Genomic DNA, 20010 nt, shown 5'->3' with positions numbered 1-20010 from the left:
ATGCTTAAAATGTTTAAATAGACCTTACAGCACTGTTTCTATGAATATTTTTAAAAAGTTTATCAAAGTAGCCTCACGGAGCCGGGAGGTGATGGTGCATGCCTTTAATCCTAGCACTTGGGAGGCAGAGGCAGGCGGATTTCTGAGTTCAAGGCCAGCCTGGTGTACAAAGTGAGTTCCAGGACAGCTAGGGCTACACAGAAAAACCCTGTCTTGAGAAAACAAACAAAACAAAAAAACAAAAAACAAAACAACAAAAGTTGCCTCATGGACTAAGTAATGAGAGACAGCAGAGAGCACTGCTCTTGATTTAACTAATTTCCCACATTAAACAAAAGCTCTTTGAATAGAGATATTCCTCACTCTAGTTTAAAAAAATTCAGTAGTACAATGGCATTTAACATTCACAAAATCTTCTTTCAGAAACCAAATCTTGTGACCTTAACAGGCATCTAAAAATTTAGACACAATTTTTCCAACTACTGGAGAACTGTACCACATTGGGATAAACTCTATGACAGTTACCTGTAGACGGCCATTTACTATCTGGTATTTCTAAAAAAAAAAAAAGGAAAGAAAAGAAAACCACAAAAAGAAATGTGTCTTTTATTACTATTATTTGCATTAGTATAAGTTACAATAATAGTCTAAGTTCTCTTTACAGCCAATTTCCCATAAATATTAAATTACCAAAAGTAATGGTATTTTCTAAGTTTTCAAATGATCCTTAGATTTTTGTATCATTTGGTAGAAAAATAAACCAGCCAACCACATTTATTAATTTAGGCAATGTTTCCCAATAAAAAATGTAGAAATATTTAAATTACATATTACAGTGTACCAACATGAAGTCAAACTGCACAATTACACACTCATAAAAACCCTAAACATCACTCTCAGGACAGACGCTTCTGTACAGGATTTACACACATCTCACTACACACTGAGGTCTCAGTGTGCTACGGAGTTCAGAGGCTCTGCTCGGATGTTCCCCAAGTCGAGTGCAGAATCCGTCTCTTCATCTATTTCCCCAATGACTGCTCTGTTATTAATATGAGAAAAAAGAGTCAAAACATTTCTAAAATAAATTGACATACATTTCTAAAGTCTCATTAACTACAGCATCTTGTTTCATGCTTCTTAAACATGTGGAACTGAGAAGGTGCAGCAAAAATACAAGGTAGGAAACAAAAGCCATTTCATCTCATCACTAAGTGAACTGAATTACCCATGTCATGGGACTCAAGAAGTAATGTGAAGGTAGGACAGGAACATATGTAAAGAGATACTGTGAAGAGTCTGAACATCAGCTCTTTGGAAAACTGACATCTGATCTGCAGCATTTATATGAGGCAAACAAAAGTCTCCATGGGGTAGTGGGGCTAATTGCAAGCTACTAACAAGACCCTAATCCATTTATTAGCAAAAATTCTTAAAACTGTTTTCATGGGTTCCTGAAAGCAGGCTCTAGTCCCAGCAGGTTTAGGGTAAATGTTTAATTCTGAATTATTTTTTGTACATAGACCCAGGAGGCACCGTAATCATCAGTCCACACACCCCCAGTGTTTCATCAGTACTGCTGTGGTCAGAGGACCTGGCCCTCTGCTCTGGATCACTCTTTATAACTCACGTTATAATCTAAGCCAAAAGTCATCTCCAGAGACTATTTTATAGATTGTAAACACAATTTTAATTAAGGATCAGTTGATCATATTTACCAAAATACAGTTTTCAGATAAAGTTAAGTGCCTAGAGCATGTGTTCATTTTAAAATAAGTGTACAGTATTAATAAATTAATCTTAAGCATATCCACAAAGTAAGTTCAGTGTCTCTTCCCTACATCTTACGGAGCCCTTCAAACCACCTAGTTACTAACGTCTTTTGCTGTCCTCTAGTCATATTTTGACTATTCATAGTATTTAAACTTAAATGTTAGCCACAGGAGGTAGATTACATGTATAATGCTAACACCTGGGAAGCTAAAGGAAAATGAAGTAAATCTGGGTTGGTAACAAGTTCCAGGTCAGCCTGGTTATCCTCAGAAACCAAAACCAAACAAACAAACTACATAACCCCAAAATCAATTTTTAAATTAGTTCTTTGGTCACCAGCCGCTTTTCAAACACACCACAGCTATACAAAGCAAGTAGCTGTAACAGTGGAAAATGCTGAGGCGTGAGGCTTCCCATCATTAGAAAAAGTGACTGTGAAGAGCACTGCTCGAAATGGTTACAGCCTTTCTCAAACTACACTGTCAGGGTCCTAATTCAACAAAACAATAGGTGCATCGTGGCACACATTAAGTACATCCACTACACTAAAAATAGTAACAGTTAAATGAGCGTGGACCATTTAAAATAATTCAAATGGGAGATTTTTTAAAAGATATTTTCCAAATCGTTAAGAAGCCTCTTTAAGAAATGTGATGAAAAAGCAGGGCCCTTTGTGGACATATCTGGGCACACACAATGATGGTTTAGGCTACTAGGAGGCTGCGGTTGTAGGGGAACCTAAAGTTGAAAGTCAGTCTGAGCAACTTAGGAAGGTCTGGTCTCAAGATGTAAAAAGAGAGACCGCAGCTCAGTAGTAGACTGCCTGTTCCCATGTACAAGATTCTAGGTTCAAACCCCGATTCTCAAATAAGTAAAGACACAGGAAATCTCAGTAGGCAACTGTTTGTGAGATCACTTTAGTTGACCCCTGAGGCATCTAAACATACAGCATTTAGAATTATATATAAGATAAGCTCTACCTACAAAACAAGTTAAGTGCACAATTCTATGATACATATGGCATCATGTATGTTGGAGAAACTCTCTCTTCCATAAAGCAAACATACCAGTAGCACAAATGTACTCAAAATGACTTATGTACTTACACATTGTCGCCCCTCACAATGTATAACCCCAACACCACTTGTTCTACTCCCTGTGAAGAGCTGAACACCCGCTCATGGCTTTCATCCAAAATCAAGTTAATGGTCTGGTCAAAACCTTTTAGTGTTCCCTGAAAAGAAAAAAAAAAAGAAAAAGAAAACAAAAAATAATGTGGTCCTGAATATATAAATCAAACCATTTCAGTTGTCAGCCAAGTACTTATGTCTTCCTTTCTGTCCAAAAGAAGATAAACTATCTTCTGTAGTCCAGAAGTATTCCACGACACAGAGCTTATCCTCCTACTTGTTTTATGATGGGGAAAACCTGTACCATCAATCTCACTGTTGTAGAGTTGTTGGGAGTTGCAAGGGACAGGCAGGCACCAGTATTCTTAAAGTAAGTGACCTCACACGGTCTAGGAACTAGCACTTAAGAATGAACCAAAACAGGACAGATTTAAGGGGAAATGATTTTTTTTTTAAGTTAATAAGGTGAACCACAAACCATCAGTGCAAAAGATCACTGTATATTGCTTCTTCCAGAAAGGTCCTGGACTGAAGAAATACACTCCATGAATCACCTCTACTTTCCTTCATCTTTCCAGTCAGCATTTGTTTTGCCCACTTCAAATAAAGCAGCTGATGCTCCAGGAAAAAATGGCTCAAGATTGATTTCATGGATGGTAAACAGCTCCAGAGCCAGATTACAAAGTAACTACACTCCTTTGTTGTAAACAGTGTTACTGTAAACTAGGTGATACTTACAGTTAATATTTCATATCTCCTTGCTGCCAACACTGTGTCTTGTGTGTATGTCAAACTGAATTCTCTCAATATTACAGTAGACATATTAGAACTGAAATAATCAGAAACTTAAGCTGAAGGAAATACGCAGGAAAAACTGTATGGTTCTAGGAAAATATAGTATTACAGATGCTATTCAAGTTTCTGAAGAAATTGCTTATTTTGGATTTGACTGGGTAATCTCTTGGGTCAGCCATTAAACTTATGATCCAAATAACTATATAGAATCAGAATAAATAGAAACTTGGAGTCTAGAAACTGGAAAGAAAAACTTAGACTATTTACTATAGTAGTTGGTAAACAGTAGTTATCATAAAACCCCAGAAAAGTCCTCTCACCTTCATTTTATACACAAATATTTTATCAGGCGACTTTGTGATAAGATAGAACTAATCAATGTCAATACTTTTGTTCCGCTTTCCCTCTGTAAACCTTTTGTAACAGAAACAAGATATTTAAACATGAGGCTTAGTGGTAATTCTTCACAAGGCTGTATGTCAGACTAAATAACACACAAGATACTTAGCACATGATATGCATTTAGTCTTTGTCACTTTGACTGGTATGGCCTATGAAAAACAATAAAAGGATTAATAAAATTAAGGAGCTCTGATGGCTCAGTGGTTAAGAGTACATACTGATCTCCAAAGCACCCATACATTGTGGCTCACAAAGACCTGCAACTCTAGTTCTTCTGGCCTTCTTGTGTAGTGTACCCCCACACATACAGCAGATATTCACACAAACATACATGAACAAACATGAGCAAAAATAAATCTTAAAAAAAAAATCACAGAATGGGATAACATGGGATTAAATTTCATACAGGAAATATTTCAATCAAAGATGATAGACAAGGCAATGGTCCCAAAGATTGTACCACCAGTGAAGTCATAGCTAACTTGAAGTTTCCAAAACCATTTATTATTTTTGGAAGAACAATGAAATCACTGAAGACACACTTCTCAGATTAAATCACCTCGTCGATAAGCAATTTATTGGGGCATACACATAATATGTAAATCGTTTAAGGTCTCTAATGGCATAAGGAAGAGACACAAGAAGAAAACCAATCAGCTATTGCACAGCTCTCCATTTCAGATCAGAGGCCTTCAAGGTTGATTAGAGAATCTGTACAGGTAGCCAAGAGACTAAGGTTAAATGGATGAATCAATGGGTGAATCATAAGAGCAGTGAACTAGGTGTGCTGTGGTGCCTGAACACTAGGCCAGAAATGTTACCTCAAATTTGCAATCAATAAGCCTAAGGAAAGAGAAAAACGGAAATGTCACTCACCACAATCATTCTGCCATCAGAAGTAATAACAGCCACAGTCCCTGAGAACCGAGTCAAGGAACGTATTTCTTAAAGAATACAACCTGAAAACTTTCAGCCTGGAAAGAGTTCCAATTACTTAAAAAGGAAAGAAGAGACAGAATCAAGATTCCACACTGCCACTGCTCTTGAGGGAGAAAACTGAAGTTTTTAAACTTGTTTCAATTGTACCTCGAAAACAGTTCATCACATGGGAGAAGGGTATGTGACCGCTTGACTCTGGTTTAAACAGCAGTGTTTCCAACCTATGACACTGAGTCAGGCAGACTCATTTCTTAAGCTTTAAAATAAAAACTAGGTGAGTGCTAATTAATGTTGAATTACTTTATGCAAGTAAAGGACCTTCTCATCCAAGACTCTGTCATAATTAATGCCATCAAGTACCAATAATTCTTGTATCATTAAAAGCTCTCTGTATTTAACTATGTGTCTTAGGTTTTGCCCCGACTTTAGAACAGCAATTCTAACTTAAAAAATTCAACCGGGCTTTTAAAAGCTACTCGCCACTCTCTAAACACCATGACAAGATTTCAAGCAGAGGTATGGGACCTGAAGCCCAAATCTGAGAAGCATCTATCTGTTGTATGCTATCTCTGCTTGGGGGACCTGCAAACGCAGAGTTCTTAGGAAAACAGTGCATCTTATTCCGGATGTTGGGACACACGATCAAAGGCCGTGTGCAGAGAAGTTCGAACTACACCGAGATCTGTGCTGTGGGTGCAAAAAGCCCCGAGGCCGGCCGGGAGCTCCCTCCACGAACCCCGACCCCGGGTCCTCCGCCCACCGCCCACCACTCCGGGCCTCCCGTGCTCCCTCCCGCCCCCGCCGCCGCCTGAGCGGTCGCAGCAGCCCGCCGGAGGATACGGTTGATGTAGTTCTCCAAAGCAGACGTCATGCTGCTGGGCCCGGAGGTCCCGGGAATCTGCGAGGGCTCGGCAACGAGGAGACAAAACACCGCCCGACAGAAACCCGGACAGCTTCGCGCCCGCTGGCGAACGCAAAGACCGCGAGACTCTGAGGCCTCAGCGGCGACGAATCAGGGACGGAAAGGAGCCGGCCAAACAGGAAGCCGGGCGGGGCTGACTAGTGGGCATGCGCAGTGTGTTTCCGCCGGGCTTCTGGGCGGCGCTCGCACGCCGAGACCAAGGCGGGGACAGGCAGTTTATGGAGAGGTCACTGAAGGTGGGCTGGAAGGAGAGCCTGGAAGGAGGCTCTAGCGGACGGGAAGACACTGTGGTAGTTACTAAAGGTAGTGTGGGAAGACACTTTCTGCCGGAAGACACACGACATGAAGATGGTAGCATTGGCTACTGAAGGAGAGAGATTCTTTGTTCTCATAGGCGACATAGATGCAGGGTGGAGGGAGTTCTAGCTTTCTCACGCGTGAGCCAGAAAAGTTTAAAAAGCCAAATAGCCCAGTACAAAGGGAGCATATTGTAGCTCCATGATGTGCATTTTCGGAGAATCCAACTGTATACAGAATGTTAGTGTTGAAGAATGAAAAATTACTGGCCTCTTGTAAGAACATGAACTTTTTACCTCGGAGCCCACCCCCTCCCATCTAGAAAACATTTTTGAGATAAAGGCTTCCTGGAACAACCTCAAAATGAACCAGGTACTCCTTAGTTACGTAGGTTCCTTGATAGGACATGACTCCTTAGTTACATAGATTCCTTTGGCAGAACTCCCTAGTGATGTAAACTTGTACTTTCCCTGCCCAGTTCTCCCCCTTTGAGTTTTACTATATAAGCCTGTGAAAAATTTTGGCTGACCGTCGAGACTCCTCTACCCTGTGCAAAGGTGTATGAGTTTCGACCCCAGAGCTCTGTGTGCTTTCTGTTGCTGCTTTATTTCGACCCCAGAGCTCTGGTCTGTGTGCTTTCATGTTGTTGCTACTTTATTAAATCTTACCTTCTACATTTTATGTATGGTCTCAGTGTCTTCTTGGGTACGCGGCTGTCCCGGGACTTAAGTGTCTGAGGGAGGGTCTCCCTTCGAGGGTCTTTCATTTGGTGCATTGGCCGGGAAACAGCGCGACCACCCAGAGGTCCTAGACCCACTTAGAGGTAAGATTCTTTGTTCTGCTTTGGTCTGATGTCTGTGTTCTGATGTCTGTGTTCTGTTTCTAAGTTTGGTGCGATCGCAGTTTCAGTTTTGCGGATGCTCAGTGAGACCGCACTCCGAGAGGGAGTGCGGGGTGGATAAGGATAGACGTGTCCAGGTGTCCACCGTCCGTTCACCCTGGGAGACGTCCTAGGAGGAACAGGGGAGGATCAGGGACGCCTGGTGGACCCCTCTGAAGGCCAAGAGACCATTTGGGGTTGCGAGATCGTGGGTTCGAGTCCCACCTCGTGCCCAGTTGCGAGATCGTGGGTTCGAGTCCCACCTCGTGTTTTGTTGCGAGATCGTGGGTTTGAGTCCCACCTCGCACCTTGTTGCGAGACCGTGGGTTCGAGTCCCACCTCGCGTCTGGTCACGGGATCGTGGGTTCGAGTCCCACCTCGTGCAGAGGGTCTCAATTGGCCGGCCTTGGAGAGGCCATCTGATTCTTCTGGTTTCTTTTTTTTTGTCTTAGTCTCGTGTCCGCTCTTGTTGTGACTACTGTTTTTCTAGAAATGGGACAATCTGTGTTCACTCCCCTTTCTCTGACTCTGGAGCATTGGAAGGAGGTGCGGGTCAGAGCCCACAACCAGTCGGTGGAGGTCAGAAAGGGTCAGTGGCAGACCTTTTGCGCCTCCGAGTGGCCAACGTTTGGAGTAGGCTGGCCACCTAAGGGTGCTTTTGACTTGTCACTAATCGCCGCCGTCAGGCAAATTGTTTTTCAGGAGGAAGGGAGTCGATGTGGAATCCGACCCCGTCAGGAAATAGCGTTTGGCTTGGCTGGTTGTACAAGTCCAGGCGTGGACGAGTGTGCTTAGAGATACTGGTGTCTTCTTTTTCTCTGTTGCTATCTTGTTTTTGTTTGTGGTTTTTGTCATGAGACACAGACACTGTACGTCAGAGGTAAAGTGAGATCCCTCCCTGTCTGTATGTCTGTGTGTCTGTGTGTCTTGTTCACTTGTGTGTCCTCCATTGGACCACCTTCTGATTCTGTTTTGTTTTTGGTTTGTCTGGTTTCAGGTCTGGTCTTGGTCCCAAGGAGTTGACTGATTATCTTGGTTTGGTTTTAGGCCGGTCTCAGGTTCTGGGGCCTTCCCATGGAGACAGGTCCATTTGGATTGGTCATAGTGACAGTAAGCTTCTCTGGAAATCGCATGTAAGATGCCCTGTATTGGTCTTGCTTGTGTTTGTCATTTCTGTGGTACTGTGATTCTATAGTGGTTGCCTGAAAAACGGTTTCTGTGTGTGTCTTGTGTGTCTCTTTGTGTTCGGACTTGGACTGATGACTGACGACTGTTTTTTAGTTATGCCTTCTGAAATAAGCCTAAAAATCCTGTCAGATCCCTATGCTGACCACTTCCTTTCAGATCAACAGCTGCCCTGCCTCCCACTCCAACTCCAGAGAGCAGCCAGCGGGTCACAGTGGTCCCGCCCATGGACCTGGAGCCTAGGGAAAAATGAGCTCGGAAATCCGGAGCAAATGAGGAGTGGTCCCTGAGAAGTCAGTGGCCCTGGATGTTGTGGCTGCTGAAAAAAAAAAAAAAAGAAGAGGAGGCTGTTCGAGTAGCGGCCAAGAGCGCTGCAGGTTCCCAGGCAGCTTCTCATTCCCCTGTCCCTCCCATCCCGTCTCTTGTTAACAGAAAAACTGCTTTCACTTTAAGATAAGTGCCGGTTGCAGCCAGCTGTGAGAGCTGCACTCCCGTCTCTGCTCTAAAGTTCCCTCTTCTCAGAGGGTGGCACCACCCTGAGTTGCTGGCAGTGAGTCTGTTCCAAGTTCCAGTGAGGGAGGCATCCACCCACTTGGGGCTTCTGTCCAAGGTAAGGAGCACCTGTGAATCTAACTGCCAGGCTCTGATGGGGGTCTCGTCTCTGTGGGACTAGAAAGTGTCCCAACAATCTGACCAAGGTAACAGGAAGTTAAGACAAAGACAGAGATCAGAGTCAGAATCAGAGCTGTGCTGTGAGACAGATAGATAAGAGAAGTAAAATGCTGGTCACAAAAGTCAGGAAAATTAGAAAACTTAGATAGTACCTGGCAACAAAAGAAAGCTTTTGGCTAAAGATCAACGTGTATACTGTAAAGAAAATGAGCACTGGGTGAGAGACTGCCCCAACAAAAAGAAGAGGAGCCCCCCTCATGACCAAACCCTTCACCTGTTCGTGGCTAAAAATAAAGAGATAACAAAAGGGGTGCTAACACAGAAGCTGAGTCCTTAAAAGAGTCCGGTGGCCTACCTGTTGAAGCAGCTAAAAAAGAGACTGTGTTTCATACTCCTCCACCGACCAGTGCAAAACAAGCTAAAAAGTTCCTGGGCACTGCGGGCTTTTGCAGATTGTGGATTCCAGGTTTTGCTGAGTTAAAGAGATAAACAGCCCTTCGTATAGAAAAATAAAGAACAATCTTAGATGGCCTTGGATGCTCTTGAGACTGCCCTAATGTTGTCCCCAACTTTGGGACTCCTAGATGTGACTGAGAACAAAGGTATTGCCAAAGAAGTTCTTACTCAGAGATTGGGACCCTGAAAAAGACCTGTGGCATACTTGTAAGAAATTAGACCTGGTGGCTGTAAGATGGCCTGCTTGTCTGCACATAGTGGCTTCTGGTCAAGGACGCAGATAAATTGACTCTGAGACAAAACTTGGCACATGTCCTAGAAAGTGTGGTTCAGCCCCCATGACCGATGGCTGACTAACGCTCTTGAAAGCATTATCCAACTGTTCCCCTGACGGATGGACACATTGTCAGAGCTTTTTGTTGACTGAACGAGTGACCTTCGCTCCCCCTGCTATCCTCGATCTCACTACTGCCTGAGACTTCACCTACTCATCATTGTGCTGACATTCTGGCAGAAGGAACTCATACTCGAAATGATCTGAAGGATCAGATCAGCCTTGGCCTGAGAGTTTGAGCTGGTACACGGATGGCAGTAGCCTGGAGGTTGAGGGTAAGCGGAAGGCGGGGACAGCAGTGCAGTGATGGACAGAAAGCAAGTGATCTAGGCCAGCAGCCTCCCTAAAGGGACTTCAGCCCACAAAGCCAAACTTGTGGCTTTAATACAAGCTCTGTAAATGGTAAAAAAAAAAAGTCTACACGGACAGCAGGTATGCTCTTGCCACTGTACAGAGCAATATACAGACAAAGAGAACTGTTGACATCTGCAGAGAAAGACCTAAGATGCTGTGGCTAAAAAAATCAGGTGGCAAATCTAACCGCCCAGGCATCCTAAAGAGCAATGATCCTGACAGTCTGAAGACTATCAAGTTATAGACAAATTAAGACTGGTAAAAGAAACCCTGTATGACATAGTAGAAACTGAAAAAAGAAAACTAGTCCTCTCATGAAAAGACAGACCTGACATCTACTGAAAAATAGACTTTACTGGAAAAAATATGTGTATGAATACCTTCTGGTTTTTGTGAACGTTCTCAAGATAGATAAAAGCTTTTCCTTGTAAAAAACTGAGACTACTCAGATAGTCATCAAGAAGATTATTAAAAATTTTCCAAGGTTCGGAGTGCCAAAAGCAATAGTGTCAGATAATGGTCCTGCCTTTGTTGCCCAGGTAAGTCAGGGTGTGGCCAAGTATTTAGAGGTCAAATGAAAATTCCATTGTGTGTACAGACCTCAGAGCTCAGGAAAGATAAAAAAGAATAAATAAAACTCTAAACAGACCTTGACAAAATTAATCCTAGAGACTGGCACAGACTTACTTGGTGCCCCTTCCCCTTGCCCTATTTAAAACTGAGAATACTCCCTCTTGATTCAGTTTTACTCTTTTTGAGATCCTTTATGGGGCTCCTGTGCCCATCACTGTCTTAAATGATGTGTTTAAACCTATGTTGTTATAATAATGATCTATATGTTAAGTTAAAAGGCTTGCAGGTGGTGCAGAAAGAAGTCTGGTCACAACTGGCTACAGCGAACGAGCCAGGTACCCCAAGGACAACTCACCAGTTCCAGCCAGAGATCTGATCTACATACACCTGCGTCATGCTGAGACCCTCAAGCCTCACTAGAAGGGTCCCTGCCTAGTTCTGTTTACTAATCTGCCTTATTCTGTTTTTGCTCCCATGTTAAAGATAGAGTAAATGCAGTATTCTCCACATAGAGATATAGACTTCTGAAATTCTAAGATTAGAATTACTTACAAGAAGAAGTGGGGAATGAAGAATGAAAAATTACTGGCCTCTTGTAAGAACATGAACTTTTTACCTCGGAGCCCACCCCCTCCCATCTAGAAAACATTTTTGAGATAAAGGCTTCCTGGAACAACCTCAAAATGAACCAGGTACTCCTTAGTTACGTAGGTTCCTTGATAGGACATGACTCCTTAGTTACATAGATTCCTTTGGCAGAACTCCCTAGTGATGTAAACTTGTACTTTCCCTGCCCAGTTCTCCCCCTTTGAGTTTTACTATATAAGCCTGTGAAAAATTTTGGCTGACCGTCGAGACTCCTCTACCCTGTGCTAAGGTGTATGAGTTTCGACCCCAGAGCTCTGTGTGCTTCCATGTTGCTGCTTTATTTCGACCCCAGAGCTCTGGTCTGTGTGCTTTCATGTTGCTGCCTTATTAAATCTTGCCTTCTACATTTTATGTATGGTCTCAGTGTCTTCTTGGGTACGCGGCTGTCCCGGGACTTGAGTGTCTGAGTGAGGGTCTTCCCTCGAGGGTCTTTCAGTGTATTCTAAATTTGGCTCTTCAAGTGTCCCAAAAGAGCTTTTATAAACGAAAGCCAAAAAAGCTGCCGATGCATGAGCCTCCCTTAAGAAATAGGCGGCCACCTTTCGTCGATTTCTCAAGACTTAGCTTTCCGTGGGGTGGAATTCAAAAAATAAAGGCTATAGTACCACTGTGAAGGAACTCATTGGAGAAAAGTGTAACTAAGCACCAGGTTTGGCTCTAATTATTGATGTCCCTGATCATTGATGTCGCTCAGTCACGTCAACTCTTCTGGACCCGAGTTTACTTAGATCCTGCCACAGTTCTATTATTCATTCTCTGTCTCTCTGTCGTGTGTGTGTGTGTGTGTGTGTGTGTGTGTGTGTGTGTGTGCGTGCGCGCGTGCAACAGGAGGAACTGTCACTCTATGCAAGTCTTCAAAAGTCCTGTACCAATGACTTATATCCCCACCCTCTATAATGTTTTATTTATTTACTTAGTGGTACTTTCACTCAAAACTGGATGTTAGGAATCTGCACACATAATAATGGAAAAGGCAGTATTTCTTTTGTTGTGGGTGGGTTTTAAAGTCTTTCTTAGCTGAAGAATTACAGCTTTGGGATGATTGAACTTTCTGTGCCTTGGTTTAAATTAGAGAAAGTGACAGTAATGACACCATCAACCTGTTGGGGAACTAAGAGAATTCCTTTAAAGCTATATCTATAATTATTCAAGAAAATAGACTGCATTGTAAAAAAAAAAAATGTTTTGTCACCCCAAAGCTTATTCTAACATTTTGTGTATTGTCATATTTTCTAATGGGGCGAGAAGAGTGGCACACATTTTAAGTGCTTTAAGGAAGAGTGAGTACTTGTATTGGGAAGCTTTTAAAAAAGATTCTTAACTTAGGACTTGAGGAAAAAGTAAATTCACTTCAGGGAAATGGGCTGGAACTGAAGCTAAGCTAGCATGAGTCTCAGTATGAGTCCTTGATTCATTGCCATAATAGGAAGGATAGAAAACAAGTGTGACCAGGAGACAGGATAAGAAAGGAAATGGTATATATGACAATTTATGGGTACTATGGTAATAGCAGTTGGTGAAGCAGAAGGATAGAAACAGTAAGAGATAGGACTGTTAAAGTAACCTAACCTGTTGAACTGTAGAAATGTGTTAATCAACAATATATATCCAATAGCTTTAAATTGTATTATTATGTATATGTAGTGTGTGTGTGTGCGCGCGCACCTATATGATTAGGCCATGGTACAGGTCTGGAAGTCATAAGTCAACTTTCAGAATTCAGTTCTCCCTTTTCACCCAAGGACCCTAGGCATCAAACTCATTATCAGATTGCACAGGAAACAGTTTTACCTGGGGAAACTATGCTGGAGCCTGTTGGCATGAAGGCGAACAGTTCCTGAGTGCAGAGTGAGGATGATTATAGGAAAGGTAGAGAAAAGACACAGAGACAGAGATAAGATTTGGGGAGGACTGCCAGTGAGTACTTGCAGCAACCTCAAGTTTATTATTCGTAGCCGTTTTAAACCCCACAGTACCGTGGGAAACAGAACCAACAAGCTAACAAACAACTGCTGCAATATACACAGGACATATGTTCTCATCCAGAGGCCTCCCTGTTCCTTCTACCAAGGTCAATAGAACATTCAGCCCCTTGCCTTGAGCCTCAAGTGTACCTCCTCCTATCCTAGCAGGCCTCAGCAAGCCAGGAAATCTGCCAGCAGATCCTGACATGCCTCACCTCCACTCTGCCCGGCGGGCAGACACTCTCTCTCTCTCTCTCTCTCTCTCTCTCTCTCTCTCTCTCTCTCTCTCTCTCTCTCTCTCCCCCCCCCCTCCTTTTCTTTTTCTTTCTTTTTTTCTCTCTCTGCTTCAAAGAAGCAGGCCAATGGCTCCCACCAGGGAACCATCTCCTCAGCTTCTACCATGTGTTTTTGGCTGCTTTCTTTTGTGAGTTTTGTCTTCATGAGACATTTTGTTACTGTCAGAGTTGTTCTCTCTCTGCCAACAACTGAGCACCATTGGACTACACTGCCATTGCCATTGTTGCCCATGAATGGTGCTCAGTAATGTGATTTAGATAAAGAGTGCTTTATGACCAAGCATGTTTAAACAAGTACACTTCAGCCCTCTCCTCAGACTCCAGGTTAAGACAGTTACAAAGTGAGAGAGGCAGACTTAACACTCACCTCTCTCTGCTGCATTTTGTCAGTTTCTTCTTCAGAATTAGTTATTGTTATATGAGAGTTGGCAAACTACAGTGCATAGCCAGATTTTTTTGGTAGACACATTTTGCTGCTACAACAGCCACAACAGAGTATTTGAACTATATGTGGCTGCTTTAGGGCTTCAGGAGCACAGCTGAGTAATTTCAAGAGGCACAGGAAACGTAAAATATGTGCTAAATAGCACTAGGCAGAAAATTAGAAGATCTCACTTCTGACCAACAAATGAAATTTATCAAGCTTTTATGGCAGTATTGCTAAATCCATTGCTTTGATCTACCTCGTTGCCATAGTGTTCACTTCTCAACATTTGATATAGAATTCCCCCATTCTTTTGAACCTAACATCTTGTATCAAGTGTAAACAAAACATCAAGCTAGACCTTGCAACAATGGCTATGTTAATTCCTCTGTTATGGACTGAAGCAAAGTCTTAGCAGAATTTTAAAAGACACATAAATAATTCCAATTAAATACAGCTATTTGTAGATATTAGCTCATCCTGTGTTTCTCCAGAACTCTACAAGTTTGGGGTGGAAAACTCAATATATCAAGTATCCATTTTTTGTGGGTTTTCTGGCAATGACAGTCTTAGGCTGTGCTTAAGACTACTCTAGACTTTTAGTTGGGTACTAGTCTTACAAAACCATAGGACCTACAAACAATCTGCTCTACTTTGTATACCAATCTAGCAACAGTAAGTTCCTAAAGTGACTTTAGGCTACAGAGGAGAATCCATTCAAATGTTCTTGATGCTATCAGAGTCACAGCTTTTATCCTTGTAGATTTGTCTTTCTCTAGGAAATGGACTTGTTTTCAAGCTAAAGAGTTTGTTTTACCATGTGACATTAACAGACCACACTGTCCCTAGAGGTTTTGGAGCATCAACAGAACAAAGACACTTCATTCATGGGAGTCCTTAGCATATTGCTCTTGTTTCTTTGTCTGAGAAAAGGCAAATGCTCATTTCTAAACCAGTCCCTTTGCTTAGGTTCAAGAATCTCTATAGAGTTTACACGACACATTACTGCTTTAAACAGAAGAATGAGTGAGTTTTAAAGAAAATCAAGCTCTTTTCAGTTGAAAATAAAAGAAAACATGCTGAAGAAACAAACAGGAAGGATCTACTATTCTCTAAGCTATATTTGAAATTAATGCAATACAGATCTCTGCTGGCTAGTTTTATGTCACCTTGACACAAGCTTAAAGTGATCTGAGGTAATCCAGTATATAAACAAACTCAAAGACAAAAACCACATGATCATCTCGTTAGATGCTGAGAAAGCATTTGACAAAATCCAACACCCATTCATGATAAAAGTCTTGGAAAAATAAGGAATTCAAGGCCCATACCTAAACATGATAAAAGCAATCTACAGCAAACCAATAGCCAACATCAAAGTAAATGGTGAGAAGCTGGAAGCAATCCCACTAAAATCAGGGACTAGACAAGGCTGTCCACTCTCGCCCTACCTATTCAACATTGTACTTGAATTCCTAGCCAGAGCAATTAGACAACAAAAGGAGATCAAGGGGATACAAATTGGAAAGGAAGAAGTCGAAATATCACTTTTTGCAGATGATATGATAGTATATATAAGTGACCCTAAAAATTCCACCAGAGAACTCCTAAGCCTGATAAACAGCTTCAATGAAGTAGCTGGATATAAAATTAACTCAAACAAGACAATGGTCTTTCTGTACACAAAGGATAAACAGGCTGAGAAAGAAATTAGGGAAACAACACCCTTCTCAATAGTCACAAATAATAGAAAATACCTTGGCATGACTCTAACTAAGGAAGTGAAAGACCTGTATGATAAGAACTTCAAGTCTCTAAAGAAAGAAATTAAAGAAGATCTCAGAAGATGGAAAGATCTCCCATGCTCATGGATTGGCAGGATCAACATTGTAAAAATGGCTATCTTGCCAAAAGCAATCTACAGATTCAATGCAATCCCCATCAAAATTCCAACTCAATTCTTCAACGAATTAGAAAGGGCAATCGGCAGATTCATGTGGAATAACAAAAAACCGAGGATAGCGAAAACTCTTCTCAAGGATAAAAGAACCTCTGGTGGAATCACCATGCCGGACCTAAAACTGTACTACAGAGCAATTGTGATAAAAACTGCATGGTACTGGTATAGTGACAGAGAAGTAGACCAATGGAACAGAATTGAAGACCCAGAGATGAATCCACGAACCTATGGTCACTTGATCTTTGACAAGGGAGCTTAAACCATCCAGTGGAAAAAAGACAGCATTTTCAACAAATGGTGCTGGCACAACTGGCAGTTATCATGTAGAAGAATGCGAATTGATCCATTTCTATCTCCTTGTACTAAGGTCAAATCTAAGTGGATTAAGGAACTCCACATAAAACCAGAGACACTGAAACTTATAGAGGAGAAAGTAGGGAAAAGCCTTGAAGATATGGGTACAGGGGGAAAATTCCTGAATAGAACAGCAATGACTTGTGCTGTAAGATCAAGAATCGATAAATGGGACCTCATAAAATTGCAAAGCTTCTGCAAAGCAAAAGACACCATCAATAAGACAAAAAGGCCACTAACAGATTGGGAAAGGATCTTTACCTATCCCAAATCAGATAGGGGACTAATATCCAATATATATAAAGAACACAAGAAGGTGGACTCCAGAAAATCAAATAACCCCATTAAAAAATGGGGCTCAGAGCTGAACAAAGAATTCTCACCTGAGGAATACCGAATGGCAGAGAAGCACCTGAAAAAATGTTCAACATCCTTAATCATTAGGGAAATGCAAATCAAAACAACCCTGAGATTCCACTTCACTCCAGTCAGAATGGCTAAGATCAAAAACTCAGGTGACAGCGGATGCTGGCGAGGATGTGGAGAAAGGGGAACACTCCTCCATTGTTGGTGGGATTGCAGCTTGTACAACCACTCTGGAAATCAGTCTGGCGGTTCCTCAGAAAATTGGACATAGTACTACCAGAGGATCCTGAAATACATCTCCTGGGCATATATCCAGAAGATGTCCCAACCGGTAAGAAGAACACATGCTCCACTATGTTCATAGCAGCCTTATTTATAATAGCCAGAAGCTGGAAAGAACCCAGATGCCCCTCAACAGAGGAATGGATACAGAAAATGTGGGACATTTACACAATGGAATACTACTCAGCTATTTAAAAAAATGAATTTATGAAATTCCTAGGCAAATGGATGGACCTGGAGGGTATCATCCTGAGTGAGGTAACCCAATCACAAAGGAACTCGCACAATATGTACTCACTGATAAGTGGATATTAGCCCAGAAACTTAGGATACCCAAGATATAAGATACAACTTGCCAAATGCATGAAATTCAAGAAGAAGACCAAAGTGTGGACACTTTACCCTTTCTTAGAAATGGGAACAAAACACCCGTGGAAGGAGTTACAGAGACAAAATTTGGAGCTGTGACGAAAGGATGGACCATCTAGTGATTGCCATATGCAGGGATCCATCCCATAATCAGCTTCCAAATGCTGACACCATTGCATACACTAGCAAGATTTTGCTCAAAGGACCCAGATATAGCTCTCTCTTGTGAGACTATGCCGGGGCCTAGCAAACACAGAAGTGGATGCTCATAGTCAGCTATTGGATGGATCACAGGGCTCCCAATGGAGGAGCTAGAGAAAGTAGCCAAGGAGCTAAAGGGATCTGCAACCCTATAGGTGGAACAACATTATGAACTAACCAGTACCCCGGAGCTCTTGTCTCTAGCTGCATATGTATCAAAAGATGGCCTAGTCGGCCATCACTGGAAAGAGAGGCCCATTGGACTTGCAAACTTATATGCCCCAGTACAGGGGAACACCAGGGCCAAATAGGGGGAGTGGGCGGGTAGGGGAGTGGGGGTGGGTGGGTATGGGGGACTTTTGGTATAGCATTGGAAATGTAAATGAGCTAAATACCTAATAAAAAATGGAAAAAAAAAAAAAGAAAGCAGGCTGAGCAAGCAAGGAAGAAGCACTGCTCAGTGCCTTCTACATCAGCTCTTACTTGCAGGTTCCTGCTCTGTTTGAGTTCCTTCTCTGACATCCTTTGATGATGAAAACTGGTATGGAAGTATAAGCCAGATTAAACCCTTTAACCCTCCAAGTTGTTTTTGGTCATACTGTTTCATCACAGCAGTCGTACCCTTAACTAGGACAAGGTCTAAGATAAAGACAGTTAAGGAGCTGGTCAATTTAGCTGTCGTAGGTTGAATCATATTCTCTGTACGTGTGCATATACATGTCTCCATAGTACCTACATACTAAATATTCTTCCATTTAACACACAAACCTAGCTTTAGTCTGGAAATAAAGACTGTATGTTGTATATCATACAATTTCTAGCCTTTTAGTGGGAAGCACTAAGGTCTTGTCATTGGGGATATAGTGTCTACCCACAGAGACTCAATCCCACAAACTTTCTGGATGTGAGAATTAGGCAGAGTCACAGCTGACTGGGTGCACAGAAAAGCTTTCCTTCGGTACCTAGTGTAACTCATCAGCTCACCATACTTCCAAACAGCTTCTGAAAGAAGAGCCTTTATCCCATTCTTTGAGAACACGTTAATTCCCATCCATTTGCCTTTGAGCTTACTTTCAACCAATCTCTTGTCTTACAGTGCTATAGATTGCATTGAATGAGCTAGACAAAATAAACACTGATTTAGGTACCAAAAAAAAAAACCCCAAAACCATATACCCTTTTATATATGAAAAATATTATAAAACTTACCACCTTCACAATAAGTATGTGCTTTAATGATAGTCTTTATGTGCGTCCTCCGAACTCTTTGACATGCAAGACAGGTTATTTACATGTAAATTGGTCTCATTAAAAAGATATTATTCTAAGGAGCATTGTGTATGAATTATTGGTATATTCTATAGCCTTTTTTTTAAAAGGTTGAGCTGTCACTCATCTCAGGCTTTGTTAAATCAGAGCAGTGCTGATAATATAAGCTAGTATTTTTACAGTTTCTTAGTATGAGAGTAAGATTACAGAGCTGTGTTAAAATTTTCATGAGCTGAAATAGAAATAGTATGTTGTATTTTACTGCTCATGATAATAAATGATGATGTGTATTTACATTCAGTGATACTGAAACAAATCATAAAAATACAACTTCAGCCAGGCATGATGGTAAATTTCTGAGTTTGAAGCTAACCTGCTCTACGTAGTGAGTGTCAGCCCACTTGGCTACACAGTAAGGCCTTGTCTCAAAAATAAAAATGTTTCACTTGTTATCCTTGTGGTTTTGTAGACCTGTTTTCTTGACAAACTGATGACTTTATTGGACAAGATCATGAAGGAGAAGTTACATATAGGGGTGTGAGTGGCCTTCAAAAATAGCCTTATCACCAGGCTATGAGTTATGTCTGTCACTGAAGATGAGCCAAAGGTTTTCTTGTGATTACTTCTGAGGAAAACCTATTTAGAATAGTACTTAATGGCCAAAGTATCTTTCAAAACTTAACTTAAGTAAACAAACTTTATTTAGAGAAAAAATGTAATAAGCAATGAAATTGTTTTTATTTTCAGAAATAGTAAAAATAATGAACATTGCTTGCTTATGATTAACTTAAAGGCCATTAACTTCATCCTTTAGCATGTACGTATGATCTTATAATGCAAATGAAAACTTATCATCTACATAAAAGGGATCACAGAAGTCCTTACAGTTGAACATTGGCATTGGTACAACATGTAGTGCAGAGAAACGGCATCATTTTCACATTTCTGTTTGTTCCTCTGGCAGAAATAATTGGCATTTGAAAGGCATGGCAATACATTTCAACACCATGCTCAGAAATGAAAATATAGGAGAAATTTTGTAAGAAAGTGCCTTGGTCTAAGAAGAAATGCCCTGCTAGGCAGACTCAAGAAGCTACTTGATCTGAATATCACACATTCAAAGTTTATCATGTCAAGGTCAGCCGGTGTCTTAGGGTTTCACTGC

The 20010-nt window shown here is 41.5% G+C and overlaps 1 protein-coding gene across 1 annotated transcript; it reads right to left on the bottom strand.

The window, feature by feature from the left end:
- Positions 1–590: 590 nt before the first annotated feature.
- Lsm8 (LSM8 homolog, U6 small nuclear RNA associated) lies at positions 591–6008 on the bottom strand. The gene is made up of 4 exons (NM_133939.1): positions 5880–6008; positions 4977–5017; positions 2880–3007; positions 591–1042 (listed from the first exon to the last, which is right to left on the bottom strand). Exons 1-4 carry the CDS (start codon positions 5908–5910, stop codon positions 952–954), a joined length of 291 nt encoding a protein of 96 aa, NP_598700.1. The 5' UTR covers positions 5911–6008; the 3' UTR covers positions 591–951.
- Between the last annotated feature and the right edge of the window lie 14002 nt (positions 6009–20010).

This window comes from Mus musculus, chromosome 6 (assembly GCF_000001635.26).
Source record: "Mus musculus strain C57BL/6J chromosome 6, GRCm38.p6 C57BL/6J".
NCBI classification, from domain to species: Eukaryota; Metazoa; Chordata; class Mammalia; order Rodentia; family Muridae; genus Mus; species Mus musculus.
Note: the sequence above shows the minus strand (reverse complement) of the source record. Positions and strands in the feature narration are given on the sequence as shown.